General features: G+C 41.4%; 1 protein-coding gene across 10 annotated transcripts in view; it reads left to right on the forward strand.

Moving 5' to 3' along the window:
* LOC140715809 (protocadherin-9) overlaps nt 1-22148 on the forward strand; it is a 795188-nt gene that overhangs the window by 525398 nt on the left and 247642 nt on the right. For 4 of the 10 annotated variants that reach the window (XM_073028204.1, XM_073028213.1, XM_073028222.1 and 1 more), the window contains 2 exons: nt 5425-5835; nt 6070-7268. The exons of 4 other annotated variants lie outside the window; for them this stretch is intronic. In XM_073028204.1, coding sequence (XP_072884305.1) covers nt 5425-5835; nt 6070-6818 — 1160 coding nt within the window. In that variant the 3' untranslated portion in view covers nt 6819-7268. Of the gene's footprint in view, nt 1-5424; nt 5836-6069; nt 7269-22148 lie in introns of those variants that run through there. 2 more of the 10 variants (XM_073028241.1, XM_073028250.1) reach the window with 1 other exon arrangement.

A 22148-nucleotide genomic window follows, 5' to 3' on the forward strand; every position in this document is an offset into this window, starting at 1 on the left:
GCTGCTTTCATAACCATTTGCTTGAGTTTTGTAATAGTCATAGGAGTCTATTGCTGGCTGAATGAAAGACATTTTTCAATTCTTTCACGTCTATAAAAACATACTGCTGTCAACTTTTCAGAGATAAGCCATCTTGCACTATTGATCCATGGTGATAGCCTTGGCATTTGGTCATTGAATTTAGATTTGAATACTCATAGAGTCATTGTTCACCTCTTTCATGTGTAGCTAAGGAAAACAGACCTACACTTGGTAGCCACTTCATCAGGTACACCTGAGCACCTGCTCATTAATGCAAATATCTAATCAGTCAATCAAGTGGCAGCAGCTCTAGACATAAAAACATGCAGACATGGTCAAGCGTTTCAGTTGTTATTCAGAACAAACGACAGAATGGGGACTTCGACCATGGAATGATAGTTGATATCAGACAGGGTGGTTTGTGTATCTCAGAAACCACTGATCTCCTGAGATTTTCGTGCCCAACAGTCTCGAGGAGAGTTTATAGAAAATGGGGTGAGAAACCAGAATAAAAACATACACTGAATAGTATTTCTGTTGGCAAAAATGCTTCCTTAACGAGAGAGTTCCGAGGAGAATGGGAAGATTGGTTCAAGTTGACAGGAAAGCAACAGTAACTCAAATAAACACACATTGCCAGCAGTGGTGTGCAGAAGAGCATATCTGAACTCACAACATGTCAAGTCTTGAAGTAGATGGGCCACAGCAGCAGAAGACCATGAACATACACTCAGTGGCCACTTTATTAGGTGCAGGAGATACCTGATAAAGTGGCTGCTGAGTGTATATTCTTTGGCGTATAGAGGGAACAAGCTGTAATCTTATTATGGGAATTATGATAGGGTAGATATAATTTTTCAACTAGCGGGATATTCTTGAGCAAGGAAGATTTAGTTACAAGATCTAACACAGGTACATTGGAACTTCTGCTCACAGAAACTGATAAATCACTATCCCAGGGCTTGAGGAGTCTCAGTCAATGAGGTACTTAAGGAGAAAGTAGATATATTTTTAAGCAATCAGAGAATTTTAGCTCTGACGCAGAAGAAGTGGTAAAGGTGGGTAGAGTAAGATGTTTAAAAGATACTTGGAAAGGTACATGGATATGAAGGGTTTAGAGGGATATGGACCAAGTGCAGACAGATGCGTCGAGCTCAGTCAGGCAGTTTGGTCAGCATGGAGGAGATGACTGAAGGGCCTGTATTCATGCTGAAGTGCTCTATGACTCTAAGGGATGATGACACCTGGGGAAGATCAGCTATGAATATTTTAAATTTCGGCCAGGTTTCAGAAGCTGCTGGCCTATTCCTGCTCCTATTTCCTTCTGCTCTTTGGCTAGGCTTCGTAGCATTCATCTTGACATCCTTTCATACAGGTCAAAGTAAATTTTCATTTGTTAACACTCCTGTGGATCGCCGCATGACAATTTTATAAAATAAAAAGCATGTAAATGGAGGTTCTGTTGTGGAACGAAAAGCAATTATAATAATGTGTCCTGTGCATTGAACCACTCTGATACTTTGCAGATGTCACATAATCTGTGCACACACGTGCAAAGCCTTCTTCTATCAGCCAGCCGTGGAGTGACTTCACACTATCTCATGTGAATGACTGGGCTGAGCAGTTGCAACGTGGACATAACACTGATGCATCCTGACTACAGCAGCTCGGCTGAAATTTGTTCAAATAAAATCTGAAGCTTCCAAAAGTCAGAAACCTGTGATTGATGTCTAATACTGTATTAGATTAATCTAGTAATCCTGGAAATAGTATGAGAAGGAAAAAAAATGACATATGTAATAAAATCTTAGAAATAGTTAAGCTGTGAAATAAAATTACTGGTTCAGGGAGACAACATGTCAGAATCACTCAGAAGGCTAGCATCTGTGGAGAGAAAAAGAGTTAAGATTCCAGGTCAGCCACATTGTCAGATTGACAAAGAGTCCCAGATTGAAACATTCACTGTTTCTTTCTCCACAATGGCTGCTTGACTTGTTGAATGTTTCCAACATGTCCTGCTTTTATTTCAGATATCCAGCATCTATGGTTTCTTTTTATTTTCTGGTTTAGCTAGCCTCCTGTTACTGCCAAGAGTCCCCGATTCTGAAGTGTACACACTTCAGAAAATAAGAGCGTCTTTATCTTAGCAGTGTCATCCCAATGTGCTTTCAACCTCTTGGCATCTGTCTGTTTCTGACCTCTTGTACAACATTGGATGACAACGCTGCCTCCTTGTCTTGCAATGCCCAGATCTTAAGTTTTGAAATTCCTTCCTTAAACCTCCCAACTTCTTCACTCTGCTTGTGACCTCTAGCCAAGACTTAGTCATCTGTCCTAATTAGTTTTTCAGCTCTTGATGTTAAAATCATTGTTAGTACTACTGCAAAGTAAATGCTTTAGAAACCTCACTGTTGAAAGTGTCATAAAAATGGTAATTTGTTGTTATCAATTAGTCAGAATCAGCTTTATTATCAAGATCTTATATTGCATGATGTGAAATTTATTGCTTTGTAGCAGCAGTCCAGTGTAAAGACATAAAATTACTATGGGATGGTGTTGGGTTTGCTGACTGCTAAGTTCTAAGCTCAAATGGAGATCTAAGCCCCTTCCAATATAGATAGCTACGGGCACTCTCACAGCTACCTACTCTTCAAAGACTAGTTCATTTCCCAGTTTGACCTCCATGGCAATTTTAGCTGCCAATACTCACTATTTGAGCAATGGATTCCTCCCTCTGTGCCAAGGAAGAGATACTTTCAGCTAACAAAGTGGTTTAAACACAGTTCATTTATTTTTCGTGACATACATTTAAATGTGCAGATGAAGTTCTTAAAACATATTTGAAACCCAGAGAAGTTTTCATCTCATAAAAGGTTCCAAATTACTATTTCTAAGACATTGAGGATTTCCAAAACACAGGTTCAAGTCCTATAATCTAAAAAGACACACCAATGAACAAGTCCATCGCAGATATCAAAAGCAGAGGGATGGATTCTAGTTCACCCTGTCTTTCTGTCATTCTTTTTTACCATTCCTTGACCATTTCTAACAAGCCTGACTGCTCTCTTACATTTATACTGTTTTTTGCCACTTGGTGACTTCACACACATGGGATTTTTTTTTTCAGATACCTTTCCACAATGATGGTCTAAGACCTTCTATTAATAGATTTCCCAAATACCCAAATTAAAGCTGTGAATGCTGATTCTCTGCATACTCAAATTTTCCAGCTGATAATAGATCAGCTGTTTGATGCGCTAAGAGATAGTATGAATCTGGTCTGCAAGCTTCCTTGAACTAAGTAACCTGTCCTATGTTGTCTGGTATGATACTGGCCAATTAGCACAATCCCATCGTCTTACACGGCACCTCTTGAGCAATCAGCCTCATGCTGTGGGCCAGCAGTCCACTGTAGACAATGCTGTTTATTTGCAAAGCTTTAATTCTAACTTCAGACTGATTATTGCTTGGCCTTTACATTAAGGACTGAAGACTGGCTCCCATTTCCAACAAGGAGCTGAACAAGGAATATTGGTTAGAAGTTTAACTTCCTCAAAAGCAACTCTTTTATCTTTAGAAGTGTCAACTGCTATGTAGAAATCTGAGCTTTGCCCAAATGTTCCCCCACTACCTCCCCACCCCCCACCCCCCAGCCACTGGGCAGTGAATGCCCATCATAATTATAAATTATAAAATAAGTAAATAGTGCAAAAAGGGAATAATGAAGTTGTGTTCACAGGTTCATGAAGTATTCAGAAAGCTGATGTTGGAGGGGAAGAAGTTATTTATGAGTTGATGAGTGTGGGTCCTCAGGCTTTTTCTCTCTGATGTTAGTAACAAAAAGAGGGCATGTCCCAGATGGTAAGGGTTTCTAGTGATGGGCATTTCCTTCTTGAAGCACTCTCCATGCCAGCTGGTGATGGACTGATCAGAATGTTCTCCAATGTACATCTACAATAATTTACAAGAGAAATTTAATATGATAGAATTAGCTCCTAAAAGAGTTGCAGATTTTGGAACTCTGAAACAGAAACAAAAATACTAAGAATATCCAGTTGATTGGGCAGCACCTGTGAGGAGAGAAAATTAATGAGCGGCTAAGGTCAATGACGCTTCATCAAAAGCAAAGGAGATAATTATACAAGTGTGTCCTGAGTTGCAGAAAGGGGAGGAGCAGAGAGGAAAATAGGGAATGCTTCCGACAGAGCGGAGTGCAAGCTTGTCTGGGTGACAAAATGATTTTGGCGTCTTTGAGTTCTTGAAGTATGAGAGAGGGGGAAGTAGGAAGAGAACAATACAAGAACATGCAGGAAGTGTGAGATATAGGGTGCAGCAGTGGCTGAAAATATGAAACAAAATAGTTGTTGGAAGGATGTGGCAGATTAGCCAGCATCTGTGGAGGAAGGAAAACTAAGTTAGGTAGATAAGTCGTAGTCCTGTTAAAAACAGGAAAAGCCGGTTATCTGAAATTATTGAGTCCAGTACTGGGTCCAAAATCTGGAGGACTGCAGCATGCTTAGCTAAAAGTTAAGGTTCTATTTTGCAAAATTGTTACTTGTAGATTTTTTGGATCACTTCATAGAATAATATATAAATTACCTCTGCAGATGGCAATGATCCAACGCAACAATTTTAATCCGTCCCAATCACTTTGTTGTCTCCACATTTCATCAAGGTGCCATGTGGCATAATGTCTAATCTGTTTCATTACATGTCAAAGAACAATGTGCTCTTCTCCTGACGTGTCACAAGAGGAGAAAACTAAGCACGAATTAATGCCCAATCAATGAATCTCATGAAATAAGCTATCCATCTCAATTATTATCTCTGACACATGTACAGTGTCACCTGGCACATGTTCAAGTAAGGAAGATTAGAGTTTATACAGTGGGAATGTTTTTATTAACAGGCACCTTGTGAGGTTCTACCAAATTGAAGATGTTACATAAGTGTTAGTTGTTGGCATTTTAGCTGTGAGTGGTTCAGTTAAAATTGTTTGGACAGGAAACAAAATGTTATTGAATATAATGATCTGAATATTATATTAGGTTATCGCATTATCCATTTACAGCCGGGGAGTGAATTTGAACAGAACCTGAACAGGGAAATGCATATTTTCTTTCTCAATCATTTATGATCTTAATTTGCTTGGCAAATTCAATGCATACTCTGGTTGCCACAATTCATAAAACTGTCTGTATCTGATGTTCAGCAAAGGTAAATTGGCAGTGCCATTCAGAAGCCACAAGGATGACAGGTGTGGAAAATAAAAGCTGTTTTCCGCAGGCAATCAAATCACTGATGTGTTTAAAATACAGCTGTAATAATTGACAATTTGCATCTTAACTTCCGAAGGGAAGTGACTTGACCATTGCAAATGACTTTTCTTTCCGCTCCGCACAGGCGGAAAGCTGACGAAAATGGCGTTCAGAGTAACCAAGCAGCAGAAGCCTATGTTCTCCATGTTGGCTACATGCATGCTTGTGAAAAGGTTTACAAAATTGCAAAGATTATTCCTGGCCACGAAATCCAAAATGCCCGGTAATGAAGGGCATCGCCGCAGCTGCAACCTTACAGCTGCCAAAGTCAACAAGGTTTCCAAGCTAGGCCGAGCAGTCAAAGGGTTTCGAAAGCGTATCAGTGACTTGCGGCTTGGCGCTCGGAGAAATGGCGCATGTTACATAAAGAGAGGGGCAGTCCAGCACTCAGAGGTGTCCAAAGAGAAAGCCCTAACATGGGAGGAAGAGAAAGTGACCCCGATAGTCCACCTTGTGGAACATAGACCTGGTGCATCCTGTGACTCCAGTGACTCTGGTGAGTGTGCCTTGTTTTGTCAAACCCATCATTGCTTGCCTCAGTCCTGGCTGTTTCCATTAAGCATGCATTGCAATGATTATGTAAGCGATCCTTCAAAGCATATGTAAATGGTCTTGCTCCATAATTGATTGCAAGCTTTCTTGTGCCCAAAGCTCTATTGCAATCTAGTTCTTCAGATTATAGATAATCCATCATCAACCAAAAGAAAATCTTATCCTTTTATCTCCCCAGATGAGTGTTGCACGTCGGAACGTGTCAGACCAGAGCAACATCAAATCACGGTGACAATGGAGGAGAAGGCGTCTGCCCGGACTCAAGGACTCGGAATGGTGAAGCAAGGTATAGAGACTGAACAGGTTCCACAAGGCTCATACGAGGAACGTAGAGAAGACACCGCAGGTGGACAATGGAGAGCAGCCACTTACATGAAAGTGCCCCCTTCGGAATACCAAGGGGCACATCAGTCAGAGGCTATAAGAGCTGCTGCATCCTCTGTCCCACCACATTCCCATAACACACACGAGGGAGACCTGTGCCCCATATGCCGCAGGCTAGACACCCTGGTGAGCACCGTGCAGCGTGGATTCAACCACCTGCACAGGGACGTCAACACACTGCAGAATGTCTCGCAGTACCGTGGGGCCCGTTTGTCCCAAAATGTGATGTCTCTGGTGGGTGCGATGCACACGCTAGTGAGGCTGCACCATTTCTCTGCCTTGCCCCGTCGAGATGTGGCCATTCAGACCTCCATTGTCTTAACAGAGAGGAGTCAGGGGACGAATGTTGGGGCAGCATCCAATAACCCCCTGACTACCTCCACTGAAACAATGGTGGTGTCGACTGATAATGTCCAGCCATCCAGTAACACGACAGAACCCAGAGACACAGTGGTTGAAGTGTCACTCGATCCTGATGGCGACTCTACTGAGAGTATGTCCATTGAAGAGTCCTCACTAAACTCTTCCGACAATGACTGGTAAAATCTTGAGTGTAATAATGTCGTAGACAATGTTATAGATTGGTGCTTTTCTCAAATATGTTCTCTAGGATTTATATATGTCACTGTTCTTACCATATAATTAGAATTAAAGTTGCAACTTTTCAATGTGGAAGTTCTAGAAATTTATGTATTAGTGTAACATGGTGTGTGCAAGCATTTTTCTATGGGTGTAATATTAGGGTTAGCAACTGAATAATGAATATGTTTCCCTTTTTCATGCATTTAATCTAAAAATCATCTTCACCTCTGTATTTTTTGGAATTATTCATAAGAGTTTTCCATTTCCCTAATTAATTACTGTTGTTGGTATAAAAATGAGAATACATGTTACTCATCTTGTGTGGCAATCTGTTGTGTTTTGCTGTGGGAGGGGGGGTAAAAGGGGTTTTGTTCCCATGTTTTCCATCTTTACCCTCATGGTGTGGAATAAACATTGTGTATCAATCACTCTTTGTCCTGTGCCTACTTTTCATACCCATGGCATTTCCCATTCTATCTAAGTTGCACCCAAGCTCAGACTTGGCAGAGCAGCATGGAATCTCGAGAATGCTCTTTCTCATGTGACTGTCTGTCACTCCCTCTACATGCCTCATTTGTATCATTAACAAAGCATGAAACTTAGATCATACCATGGCAGAGACATGTTACTCTTCATGCTCATAACTTTTCACAAACCATGTGTTAAGACAATCTTTTGTTCCATATGAAGCACTGGCAAGTCAACATGCCTTCATGTAAGGCAACTGAAAGCAGTTTTGATTTGCTGGATAAATGTATCTTATATTTATCAGTACAAATGTCAGTACTGCAGGTAGTGCAATGTTTAAAGGTTCCCCAAATAGATTTATTGCCTCAGTTACACAGTGGATGTTGTTTGAGAATAATGAGATTTTCAAGTAATTCAAAACTGTGTGTTTGGCCTAGGCTTTGAGGTTAATACACTGGGTAATTTGATGCAGTGACAACAGACTCTAAACAAAAGTGCAGCACATTCAACACTCAATGGCCATTTTATTAGCTATACCTGTACATCTGCTTGTTAATGCAAATACCTAACCAGCCAATCATGTGGCAGCAACTCAATGCATAAACACATGCAGACGTAATCCAGTGGTTCAGTTGTTGTTCAGCCCCAACTTCAGAATGGGCGAGGAATGTGATCTAAGTGACTTTGACCGTGGGAATGATTGTTGGTCTCGGGGAGGTTCGAGTATCTTGGAAGCTGCTGATTTCCTGGGATTTTCATTGCATAAGATTCTCTAGAGTTTACAGTTAAAAAAAAATATCCAGTGAGTGGCAGTTCCATGTGTGAAAACGCCTTGTTAATTGGAGAGGTCAGAAGAGAATGGCCAGATTGTTTCAAGCTGACAGGAAGGTGACAGTATCTCAAATAATCATGTGGTACAACAGCGCTGTGCAGAAGAGCATCTCCAAATGCACAGCATATTGAGCTTTGAAGTGGGTGGGCTACAGCAGCAAAAGACCACAAAATTATACTTAGTAGCCACATTATTAGGTACAGGAGGTACCTAATAAATTGCCCACTACGTGTATATGGTTCAAAACCTCTTCATTCCAAAAACTTGGCTGTTAGGTATTACGAAGATGTATGAATTAGGGACAGAAGTCACCTTCTATTATGTACCTCAAACATTTAATGCAATGCAGAACTAAACTCTGCTTCTGAAACAGTAAATACGGTATGTAAGTTATAAATCAGATTATTATTGTCAGATGTACTGAGGTAACGAGAACTTTGCTTTGCATGCCATTCATATAGGTCTGTCACACGTCATTGCATCAAGGTAGTACAAGTGCAATGAAAACATAATGCAGAATTAGTTGTTACAATTATAGGGAAAGTGAGAATGGAGGCAGGTGTAAAGCCTTAATGGGGAAGATCGTGAGGTCATGTGTCCATCTGAGGGGTCTGTTAAACAGTCTTAAGCAACAGGATTGAAGTTGTTCTTTAGCCTGGCAGTACGTGTTTTAGACTTTTGTATCTTTTGCTAAGTGATAGAGGGGAGGAGAAGGAATGTCCTGGATGGATGATGTCTTTGATAAGGATGAGTGCATTACCAAGGCAGTGAGAAGAGTAGACAGAGGGGAGACTTAATTGTTGTGATATCTTATCACAACAAGTGTCCTCCAATCCTCTGAACTTTCTTGCTGTCTCCTAGGCAGAGCAGATGCCATACCATGCTGTGATGCATCCAGTAGGGCAGCACAGTGGTTAGCACAATGCTTTATATTACAGGCGACACTGGTTCAATTCCCACCGCAGACTGTAAGGAGTTTGTTCATTCTCCTTATGACTGCATGAGTTTCCTTCAGGTGTTCCAGTTTCCTCCTACAGTCCAATGACATACCAATTGGTCGGTTAATTGGTTATTGTAAACTGTCCCATGATAAGGCCAGGATAAAATTGCAGGATTACTGGGTGGCATGACACAAAAGGTCTGGAAGGGCCTACTCCACCCTGTATCTCAATAAGTCAATAAAATAAAAATAGTATACTTTCTATGATGCATCTATCAAAATTGATAGGGTCAAAAGGAACATAAAATATTTTTTTATGTCAGGTCACAGCATCTAGTCTAACTTCTATATTATCAAAGAAAGGGGAGTGTTCTAAGAGATGCCAGTAAAAGTATTTAAGGGTGATGCAACAATGACCAGGGAAATAATATATACACATGGTTTTTCACTCTAGACAAAAAAAAAAGGGTGATGGAGTTCTAATTAAGACCTGTGGAAGATGGTAGTACTGGTGGTAGAAAATGCACTCTGGTTACTTGTTAGGCATGACATCTCTTAAACCCATATCAAGAAATATGAATGTAGAAGAAAACCCTAATAGATTTTCTTCCAAGTGGCACACCAATTTGCCATGCCTCCATTTTTGTGAGTCCAGTTTCTTGTACTCCCTATCCTATCATTCTCTGAGGAGCACCTTCACCAGAAAGATTGTGGTATTAGAAGCCAGTACCTTCTCAAGAGGCAGTTAGGGATGCTGATAAATCTGGGCATGTCAGAGATACTCATGTCTGTAAATTAGTGTTGGAAAAGAACAGTATTAGGGTTTTTAAATGAAAAAAAAGTTGATTGCTAATAATTATTGTGGAGAGAAAAAGATTAGTATATTTCTTTTCACCTATGGCCCACTCTCTTCTCCTTTCAGATTCATTTCTGTCTAGCCATTTATCTTTCCCTCCCTCCTAGCTTCACCTATCACCTTATAGTTACCCTCCTTCCCCCTCTCCCCAGCTTTTTATTCTGGCATCTTCCCCCTTCCATTGCAGTCCTGAAGAAGGGGGCCAGCATTTTTGTGTGTGTTATATTAGATCACTGCCACAGGAACCATTCAACTGAATGCCAGGAGAGGAAGCTGGGTAATTGCATGAGGAAGAAAGGAACAGAAGAAGCTTGTTGATAGTGGGTGTCGGCTCATTTAGGACATGAATCATTGACATCTACAGTATTGAAGAGTCCTTTGTGTCTGTCTAGCTTCTTAATAACGTTTGATTCCGTATCCTTACAGTTTATAGACCTTCATGAATTAGTCAACAGTGCACCTGTGTTCTATTTTGAATTCCCATTAACTCTATAAAAGTGAAGAACACCATCTTCTTGCAGGGTGATGGTCCAGGCCAGGTTCAGTGATATGACCTTCATACCTCCAGCACCCTTAACCTCAGTGTGGAGTGTTCATGTTCTCCCAGTGGCCACTAGGGTTTTCCCCAGCTGCTCTCATTTCCTCCCACATCCCAAAATACATGCAGTCTGGTAAGTTGCCCCTAATGTATAGGTAGGTGCTAGAATCTGGGCTAGTGTAGGAGAATGTGCATCTGTAAATAAGATGAGTGAAAATAGGTGATTCAGGTCAAGAGACCTTGTTCTGTGCTGTACGACTCTATGACCCTCAGCTTCAGGCTTTGTTCCAACATTATGAAAGGGCACCAATTAAAAAAGATCCCCAGAGCCCAGAAAAAAATGGAGTCCCACTAACTTCAGATGAGAGCAGGTTGTTCCCCAATAGCTGGTTATCGTAGGAGATTGTAAAACTTGTGATATTTAGCATCGATCCAAAATTTATCTTGTTGGCGTGAAATCAGCCATCAGTTCTCAACCAAGTATTTTCCTCTTTACACAGTGTGGTAAATCTAAAATTTATTTTCCATCATCAAATTCCAATTCCAGTTTTCCACAAGAGAGAATTCTACAAGACAGATTCCTAATCTTCATTTGTACTGACGGCTTGTTTAGCTCTATCATGAGGGGATTCTCGATGCTAGGACTGAGATTGGAAGTAAAATAAAATCTGGGACTTAGTTCATAAAATCATAAGACATATGAGCAGAAGTAGGCCATTCAGTCCATCAAGTCTGCTCCATTATTAGATCATGGCTGATTTTTATGTTCCTTCTCAACCCCATTATCCTGGTTTCCCAATGTAATACTTGAAGCCTTTACTAATCAAGAACCTAGCAATTTCCATTTTTAACACACCCAATGACTCGGCCTCCAGAGCCATCTTGGGCAATGAATTCCATAGATTCACCACCTTATGGCTAAAGAAATTCCTTCTTACCTCAGTTCTAAAGGGAAGTCCTCATATTCTGAGGTTGTGTCCTCTGTTTCTAGACACTCCCACTACTGGAAACATCCTCACCACATTTACTGTATTTAGGCCATTGTCCCTGGATTAGTAACAGCATAATAGCTGCTGTATCTTCAGCCCATCAAGTCTACACTGATCATCAGTCACCTATTTTACACCAGTCCTACGTTAATACTTTCTTTTGTTCTTCTCCCACATTCTCATCAGAACCCTTTTCCCTGACTGGATTCTGGCAATCACAAACACACAGCGACAGTTTACAGGAACCAATTAACCTATGAACCCGCAGATCTTTCAGATGGTCGAGGAAACCAGAACCCCCAGGAGAGATCCATGCAGGCACAGGGAGATCATGGAGACTCCACACAGACAGCACTTAATGTCAGGATAGCTCTTGGCACCCTGATGCAATGGGCAGCAGCCCTATCTGAGCTGCCCTCTCTCCTCTTAATTTTCCAACATCTATCCCTGAAATCACTTATCTTAATAAGCAGGAAAACACTCCCATAATAAAGGAGCCACCATTATTACAGGGTGCAAGCATATTTCAACAGTTTCAAATGAATGCATCCAGGGACGTTTCAAACATCACAGCTGTTGCAATGTGGGAACATAAAAGGAGGTCATAAACACAATGTGAATAACTTTACTGCTGTGAGCACAGGGCTAGTTTGGAATTTGACAAGCAAAATGTGCATATATTACCATTTGTCAATGTTTTCATTAAAAAATATACTTGATCTCCATTTATTTATTTAGCTCCCATGCGGTTGATGAATTAACAACAAATAGCCATCACACGTTCATTTAGGTTGAAAGATTTGGAAATGGAATTTCCAGGTCAAAATTGGGCACTGTGGCATTTTCCACCTCCGGCGTATTTAGCTCCCTGCTCCCACTCACTTTATACTTTAAACTGTGAGGCTAGGCAAAGTTCCAGTGCACTATTTAAGTTTCAAGATTATGCCAGTGAACCATATTGATCCAATATGGTGTTAAGATAGGTGACTCAAAGTGAGGTTTGGAGGAGTCATAGAGTCTTAGAATAGTACAGCACCAAACCAGGCCCTTTGGCCCATCTAATCAGTGCCTCGTCCCATGGACCATTGCCCTCCATACTCCTCCCATCCATAGTTCTCTTAACCATTGAAAATGAGCTTGCGTGCACTGCTTGCACTGTCGTTCCACACTCTCATGACCCTCTGAGTGAAGAAGTTTCCCCTTATGTTCCCTTTAAACATTTCACCTTTCACCCTTAACCCATGTCCTCTAATTGTAGTCTTGCCCAACCTCAGTGGAAAAAGTCTGCTTGCATTTTAAAGGAGTGAGTTCAGAAGAGATGGAGAGGTTCAGCAAGGGAACTCCAGACTGTGGAGCCTTCACTGAATGCTTCGCTGCCTCTGTCAGAATGAGAGCGGGGAACGCAATGCAACCAGAGTCAAGGGAACAAAGAGTTCATAGAGACAACTATCATCAGATGACTAACACTGAAAGCAATTATAGCTATTATAACTATCAGAAAATTATTAATATTTAGCATCTGATTTAAGCAATTATAGCTATTATGACTATCACTACATTATTAATACTTAGTAACTGAACTCCAATGAAAGGTGTTTGACCTGAAACGTTAATTGTTTCTCTCTCCACAGTGTCTCCAGCATCTTCTATTTGTACAGATAACATTAATATTTGTCAAGTCAGAAAGCAGGGTTCAGTGTTTGGTTTTTCTACTTTGCAACATTATATTCAAAGGTTCAATTTAATGTCGGAGAAATATATACAATATACATCCTGAAATGCTTTTTTCTCGCAAAACATCCACGAAAACAGAGGAGTGCCCCAAAGAATGAACGACAGATTAACGTAAGAACCCCAAAGTCCCCCAGCTCCCCCCTCCCGCGCATAAGCGGCAGTGAGCAACGATACCCCTTCCCCCACCGATTAAAAAAAAGCACTCCGGCTACCGAGCAAAAGTGTGAGCTAAGTGATAGCAAAGACACAGACCTTGCAGTTACCACAAAGATTATCGCATTTCACCCGGCATTCAACAAACCACAGGTTCTCTCTCTCCCTAATAAGGGAGAGGGAGGTGTCCCCCATTTTCACAGTGAGCAGGAGACATAGAAACAATCCGCTGGTTTACGATGTTAAAAAGTCCATTTCATCACTTTTTACGAGCTCTATGCCTGAAGATCGCAAAGATCTTAGGTCTTCGGGCCCACAGCAAAAGATTTCCTGGCCTCCCCGACAACACACAAGTCCCCTGCAGTGACACAGACCCTCGATCCGCCCGTCTCCGAACCCCCGAGATCTTAGGCTTCTAAACATGAGGCCGCCACTCAGGCCGAACAACGGCCGGTCCTGAAACCCCAAGAAAGGTTCGCATTCCTGCAAAGAACCGAAGTCTGCGTGTATCTCCAGGTCAGGGTCTTAAAAAGAACCCTGAAAGGGAAAAATAAAGATATTAAAGATGGAAATAGAGCTATTTCCAAAGATGGAAGAAAAGGAATTGCTGTTTAGCGCCATCTTAACTCCGTCTCCAACTCTGCGTTATGTTATTGCTTTAGAGTGCACTGATGTGATGATTTGATCTGTACCTCAGTGCGTGTGATTGTACGTGACCATATACACACACACGTACACAAATAGTCCTCCCACAGTCCAAAGACATTCCTGTTGGTAGGTTAATCGGTCATTGGAAATTGTCCTGTGATTAGGTTAGAATTAAATTGGGAGGGATTGCTGAGTGGCATGGCTCAAAGGGCTAGATGGGCCTATTTTGTTCTGCATCCCAAAACATAAATCAATAATTTTTTTTAAAAAATTCAGTTTACTAGTTACTCCTAGATTCAGGAGCATTTGAGCTGGACAGAGTCTTGAATTTCAGCCATTCTTTCAACCCTCATTTTCCTTAAAGTCAAAGGAAGATACAATCCTTTTGGCTGACTGAGTTCATACTGGTCATCAACCACACAGTTATACTAACCAGCATTAGTCCTTTTGATCCCCCTCTCCCCCCCCCCCGCACATTCCCATCAACAGCTCCCAGATTCTACCTCTAGAGATAAAATTACTTCTTCCTTTTAGTCCCTTAACTCCCAATGGATTTAACTCCCATGGGCCATTGATGATGGCCTCCTGTCTCCATCGACCAAATTGAATGGTATGGTTGGAGTTCATTAACATTTCTGAAATCCATTGTAACCACCGTACAGGGGATTAGCCTATACAGCTTCACCAGAGCCCTGTTGGCTGGCCTTACCCATTTCCACCTCTCACAAAAGGAACATAAGGTTGGACTTTGAAAGGTGGGTCAATTCACGGTGGCCAATTAACACGCCACACCCAACAATATAGGCCCCCTCTGCCATCAGATCTCTGAATGGCAAATGAACCCATGAACACTACCTCATTATTTATTTTTGCACTATATTTTTAAATTACAGTAGTTATTATATCTTGCATTGTACCGCTGCAATGAAACGACAAATTTCATGATCTAGGTGCGACAGTAATCCTGATCCTTTCTGATTCTAAAATCCATGCATGCTAATCAATGTTAAAACTGCTGTCTTTCCCTGCAGACTTTGAAATACAAGAATTTGTGAAAGAGTCAGTGGGAAGTGAATCAGAAACAGATTTAATAGCATCGGCATATCTTGTGAAATTTGCTGCTTTGCGGCAACAGTACAATGTAATACATAATGATAGAAAAAAGTGAATGAGTAAATATATATATAATAGTTACATTAAATAAGTAGTGCAAAAATAGAAATAAAAAATTAGTCAGGTTCTGTTCATGGGTTCAATGTCCATTCAGAAATCGGAAAGAAACTGTTCCTGAGTCATTGAGATAACTTTTTAATAACACAGTGTCACAACTAGTAGAACCACTGCTTTACGGTACCACAGATCTGGGTTCAATCCTGACCCTAGGTGATTACTGTGTGGAGTTTGCATGTTTCCCCATGACTACATGGGTTTCCTTCCACATCACAAAGACGCGTGAGTCGGTGGATTAATTGGCTGCTGTAAATGCCCCTAGTGTGCAGATGAGCAGTAGAATCTCAGGCAACTTACTGCCATAGAGTAATAGAGCATGGAAACAGGCCCTTTGGCCCATCTTTTCCATGCTGACCATGTTGCCCATCAAACTAGTCCCATTGGCTTGTTGTCCATATCCTTCGGAACCCCTTCTGTCCATATTCTAATCCAAATGTCTTTTGGATGATGAATATGACAAGAAATGATCAGAATGCTGAGAGAATAAAATGGGATGAATGCAAGATTAGTGTAAATGGGTGGCCGATGGTTAGCACAGACTCAGTGGGCCAATGGACCTGTTTTGGTGCTCTATCTCTCTGCGAGTGACAGCATATGTGAAGGGTAACCAAAATGTCTTCTTTCCTTTGGTTCACTTGATTTTACCCTATATTATGTAACTGAGCTTCCTTAGAGATGATGGTGTTACTCAGAGAGATTATTTCCAAAAATCTTCAGTTCACATTACAATTGATCTTACAGAGGTGAATAAAAATGTGATGGGCACAGATAGGGCGAATGGACTCAGTTTTGTTTCCAGAGGACATAGGTTTTAATGGGGGGGGGGGGGGGGAGGCAAGATTTAATAGATACCTGAGTGGCAACTTTTTTTAACTTCATGGTATGTATGTAGAATGAGCTGCTAGAGGAAGTGGGCAAGGTAGGTATAATTAGATATTTGGACAGGTACATGGACAGGAAGTTTCCCAACATGCAAAGTAAATTTATGATCCAAGTATGTATATATTACCATATACTGACTTGAGATTCATTTTCTTGTAGGTATTTATAGAGAAAAAAATACAATAGAATTTACAAAATAACTATACATAAGCAAACACTGACCAGTAACGTTGAGTGAAAAAAGACAAACTGTGAAGATAAAATAAAATTAAAATAATGCTGAGAGCAAGAGTTGTGAAGAGTCCTTGAAAGCAAGTTTGTAGGTCGTAGAATGAGTTTAGAGTAGTGGTGATTAAAGTTATCTATACCAGTTCAGGAGTCTCTTGGTTCCTGTTCCTAAATTTAGTGGTGAGAGACTTTTGGCCTCTGTATCCTTCCCGAAGGTAGTAGTGAGTAGAGGGGATAGTCTAGATAGTGGGGGTCTTTAATGGATGCTGCTTCTTTGTGCCAGTGCTCCGTGTCAATGTGGTGGGGAAGGCTTTGCTGGTGATACAATGGGCTGTAAACATCACTTTCACAGGCTTTTCCCACCGAGGGAGGGTGAGACTGGAACGAAAGATCATAGGAAGAGCTGATGCTTTTGGTGGGACCTTATGGTTTGAGCTGTCGCAATGGCTGTTCAGAGGTCTGTGTGGGGACGGACTTGTCAGCTGCTGTGGAGCTCCAGGCTTCTTGTCCCTGGTGGAATTGAGTATTTCCGTGTGTCTTCTCTCCTCATCCCACCTACTCCTTTGTCCTGTGTCTCACCACTCAGGGGCTGGGTGGAGCTGAGCAGAGCTGAACACAATACAGTCACACTTGATCACTCACTGCTGTTGCTTTTCTCGTGCCTGCTCGCTCTCCCAGCACCACTATTTCTGTGGCCCTCTGTTTGACAAGGCTGAATCAGTTTGAAAGAGTGCAGAGAAAATTTACCAGGACATTGTGAGTTTTTGAGGACCTAGGTTCTGGGGAAGGGAAAATGAGGGGAGATTTGATAGAGTTATATACAATTATGAGTGGTATAGATAGGGTGTGTTGGCGTGTGGCCAAGTGGTTAAGGCGTTGGTCTAGTGATCTGAAGGTCGCTAGTTCGAGCCTCAGCTAAGGCAGCGTGTTGTGTCCTTGAGCAAGGCACTTAACCTCACATTGCTCTGCGACGACACCGGTGCCAAGCTGTACGGGTCCATGCCCTTCCCTTGGACAACATCGGTTGCATGGAGAGGGAGACCTGTAGTTTGGGCAACTGCCGGTCTCCCATACAACTTTCCAAGGCACAAATCCATGGTCTCACGAGACTAATGGATGCCTAAAGAAAAATAAGGATAGGTTGAATGCATTCTGGCTTTTTCTCCTCAGGTTGAGTGAGTCTAGAACTAAAGAACATATGAAATATTTATGGGAAATCTGAGGGGAAACTTCTTCACTCAAAGGGCGGTGCAATTACTGACAAAAAAACAAAAGATTTTCACGATATATGCTGGTGATATTAAACCTGATTCTGATTCTGAAGTTGGAACGAGCTGCCAGAGAAGTAATAAAAGCAGGCTCAATAATAACATTGATAAGAAGTTTGGATAGCTACATATATGGAAGAATACGGAATGATTTGATCCAGATGCAAGTAGATAGGAAGATCATTTCAGCATGGAATAGATGGGTCAAGAAGCCTTTTTCTGTACTATAGTACTCTATGACTCTCCCCACACACTGTTGTTGTTCATCCATTCTTCTGACTATTTTCCTACAATGCCACTTACAGTGAACTATGTACTTGTATGTCTCAGACCGTCCATTCCAAAGCACTGTGCAGAGTCCTACCCTGGTTTGACTTCTCAAATTGCAAGGCATCGAAGAGATTTGCATAATAGTAAGTTAATAAGCTGCTATAGGGTGGATGAGGGGGAGCTGATAAAGAACAGAAAGAGAATTTTTAAAATAGGATTAATGTAGGTTTAGAGTAAATAGACGATTGAGGATCAGTGTCTCACTATGTCTCTACAACCATGATGATGTTGAAGCTGAATAAATTTCTTGGCTCTTTTAAAGGAATGCAATATTCCTGAAAATAAATTCCACTATTCCAAATGAGTCAGACGGTATGGCCACCTTGATTTAACTTCCTACAGAGGAAACACTGTTTGAAATAAATACCTAAGAAAGGTCGGAGTCTGTTTGTATTCAGGTGGCCTCGGAGAGAATGAAAATCCAAGAAATGAACACAGCTGGACTGACATAGACACCCTCTGCAGAACATGGTGCTCACAACAAACTGAACTGCTCTTTTCCAAGTTTCATAGTCAACTGATGGATCTGTATCTGGTTTTTTGATTCCATTCTCTGTTAATTGTCTCTCACAAGTATAATTGTGCTGATTGAAGGATCTAATTGGTGTTGGTGAAGCTCCTGTAGGCTAATTTCTTGCTGAGAACATTAATTTTTATTTAGTAGATTGTATTGCGGAGGTCAAACACAGATGGGATGACGCAGATTCAGCAGATGTTAGAAATCTTGAGCAACACACACAAAACATCAGTGTAACTTAGCAAGTCAGACAGCATCTGTGGAGGGGAAGAAGTAGCTGACATTTTGAGCTGAGACCCTTCCCCACGGTCCTGACAAAGGATTTTGGCCACTCTGTAGATGTTGCCTGACCTGCACAGATGAGATGACGTTTTTGTGAAACTATTTGTCTGCAAGTATGACTTTAAATGTCTGCTCCCCCTAAAATGATAACATGGACTCTTGACCTAACAATCTACCTCATTATGACCTTCCAACTTACTGTCTGCCTACACTGCTTTTTTTCTGTAATTATAACACTTTATTTTGAATTCTGTTATTATTTTCCCTTGTATTTCCTCAATGCACAGTTGTAATGAAATGATCTACAGAGATGGCATATGAACAAAATTCTTCACTGTACCTTGGTACGTATGATAATAAGAAACCAATTTACTAATATTACTATTTTACTCATCCATCATTTTTAATTCTTCATCCTATTCCTACTTCAATTTCTTTCTTATCTTCCTTCTGAACTGCGCCCAGGAAACTCGATGTAATATCTTTTTAGATGAGATGCATCAGCCTCCTATGCTCAACAATTCCATATGACTGTTCTGTTGAACAAAACACTGCTGGAGATGGAAATGTGAAATCCAGACAGAAGACATTGGAAGTACATTGCAGTTCAGGCAGCACCTGCGGCAGAAGGACCAAACTGAACATTTTAGGTTGACAACATTTCGTTGGATCCAAGTTGAAGATAAGACAAGTTTATAGTCACAGAAGAGGTGGAGCTAGGACTAGAAAGGACAGTAAGAAAGAAGAGTGCAGATGGGATCAGCTGGAACCTGGCACAGTGCTGGTTTCCAGAACCTCTTTATATCTCTTCTTGACTCAACTCTGTCATTATTTCTCACATTATTCTGTGTGTTGATTATTTAATTTCATTCCGTTTACCATCAGTTCTGTCACTGAGTTTTGCTTTTATTGCCTCATCCTTCCCTACGTCTCTATGTAGTCTCTTATAGTTTGGTAAAATGTTGTCAGCTCAAACCCTGTGCTCGTTTCTCTCTCCATACATTCTGCCTGACCTGAATGGTGAATCCCTGGAGTTTTCTGGTTGTGTAGGCTAACTCCTTGTGTTTCTTATGGTGAAGCAGATACATTTTTGAAAAATCAGGGAATTAAGAGCAAAGAGAAATTGGCATAGAAGAGTTGAGACATGGATAGGTAAGCCATGATTTTGTGTCATTGTAGAACAAGCTTGAGGGGCAAAGTAGCCTTCCTTTCTTGCGTTCTTGTTACCAGAGCCTTCCATTTTAATCTGTGCTTATTTTGATGTTTTTCCTCTATCCTGATATATTAATCCATTGTATTCCCAGTCTCCGCATTTCATATGTATTGCATTTGTAACATGTTGGTGGTACGCAAATTTAATAAGGCTGTAACACACACAAAATGCTGGAGGAACTCAGCAGGCCAATCAGCATCTACAGAAAAGAGTAAATAGTTGCTGTTTCAGGCCAAGACCTTTCACCAGGACTCTTTTCCATAGATGCTGTCTGGACTGCTGAGTTCCTCCAGCATTTTGTGTGCATTGCTTTGGTATCCAGAACCTGCAGATTTTCTCATGTTTTAGTAAGGCTGTTGCAGATCTTCCCTAGGAATAGAATTCTCTGGAGGTCTACACTGCACTTTAAAGCAGAGTAGAATTTCTGTGAGCAGATACATCCAACACACTTCTTGAGCTGGACAACTAATTTGCACAATTCAATGTATACAGAATAGGCTTAGCAAGGCATTGTACTTGAACAGCATTAGATTCAGATCTTGCAAGGCTCTCCACATGCACTCAAGTCCTTAGGTGTATGGGATATACAACAGTTAATTTGTACAAAGCAAGGTCTCCCAAACAATGACCTACTGCCGAAATATTCTGTTTAAGAAACAGAAGTAAAATAATGTATCTGGAGCCACACACAAGTGCTGGAGGAACTCAACAGGTCAGGTAGCATCAATAAAGGGACAGTTGACGTTTGGTGTTGAGTCCCTTCATCTAAACTGGAAGGAAAGAGGGGAGATAGCCAGTATAGAAATGTGGGGTGAAGGGGTAGAAAAAGAGCTGACAGGTGATGGGTGGATCCAGGGGAGGGGCAGAGGTGTTGTTAACTAGGTGAGGGAGAAGGAGAGTGAGAATGGTGTGAGAAGGTAGGAGGTGACAGGTGGAAGTAACAAAGGGCTGAAGAAGATGGAATCTAATGGCAGAGGAAGGTGGACCATGGAATATAGGGTTGAAGTAAGGAGGTGGAATGTGTGGGCGAGGGGCAGATCGAGAAGGTGGGGAAATGGAAAAGGGGATGGGGGCTGGTGAGGTTGAGTAAAGCGGGGGCAGAGGGGAGTGGTTACTGGAAAGTTAGAGAAATTGATGTTCATGTCATCAGGTTGAAGACTACCAAAGCGAAATATGAGATGTTGTTTCTCTAATCTGCATGCCACATTGGCTTGGTAGTTGAGGAGCACGTGGATGGACAAGACAAAAACACACAAAGGGAAAGAATGCAATAATGATAAAAAATGCAATAAATATACTGTAAATACATATGATAGCTTTATACATAGATTGATTATAATGTCCATAAAGTGATGCTAGGTACAGGAGTGTCTGTATGTAAAGTGACTGACAGGAAATGATAAATAGTGAAGATGGGGTTGTGGAGGGATGGGCTAGTGGGTGGAAATGTTGATTAGTCTTATCTCTCGGCAAAAGTGACTGTTTTGGAGTCTGGTGGTCCTCGCGTGGATGCTGCGTAGCCTCAGATGGGAGTGGGACAAACAGTCCATGAGCAAGGTGGGTGGGATCCTTCATGATGCTCCTGGCCTTTTTCCAGCACCCTTCTGCATATATGTCCATAATGGCAGGTAGCTGGTGCTGTTGATGCATTGGACAGTTTTTACAACCAGTTGTAGACTCTTCCTTTCTGCTGCAGTGCAGTTTCAGTACCATGCAGTGATGCAGCTTATTTGATTAGTCACTAGCGCACATCTGTAGCATTGGTGAGTATAGATGTGCGTGGTCCAGCTTTCTTCAGCCTCCTCAAAGTAGAGGCATTGGTGAGCTTTCTTGATTGTGTAGGATGTGTCTGGGACCACGAGAGATTGTGCAAGATGTACACTCTAGGAGTTTGAACCTGCTTGTAGGTTCCATTGCTGTGCCACCAATATCAAGAGGGGTGTGAGTGATGCGAGTTCGCCTGGAGTCGATAACCATTTCCTTTGTCCTGTTGACATTAAAGAATAGTTATTTGCCTGGCACCAGGACTCAATCTCTCCCACCTCCTCTCTGTAGGCCTTCTCGACTTTGTCGGTGATGAGTCCCAGCACTGTCACATTATTGTCGAACTTGATAATGTGATTACTTATGTGTTTAAGCTCCACAGTCATGTGTGAGCAGAGTACACAGCAGTGAGCTCAGAT

This window comes from Hemitrygon akajei, chromosome 2 (assembly GCF_048418815.1).
Source record: "Hemitrygon akajei chromosome 2, sHemAka1.3, whole genome shotgun sequence".
Taxonomy (NCBI): Eukaryota; Metazoa; Chordata; class Chondrichthyes; order Myliobatiformes; family Dasyatidae; genus Hemitrygon; species Hemitrygon akajei.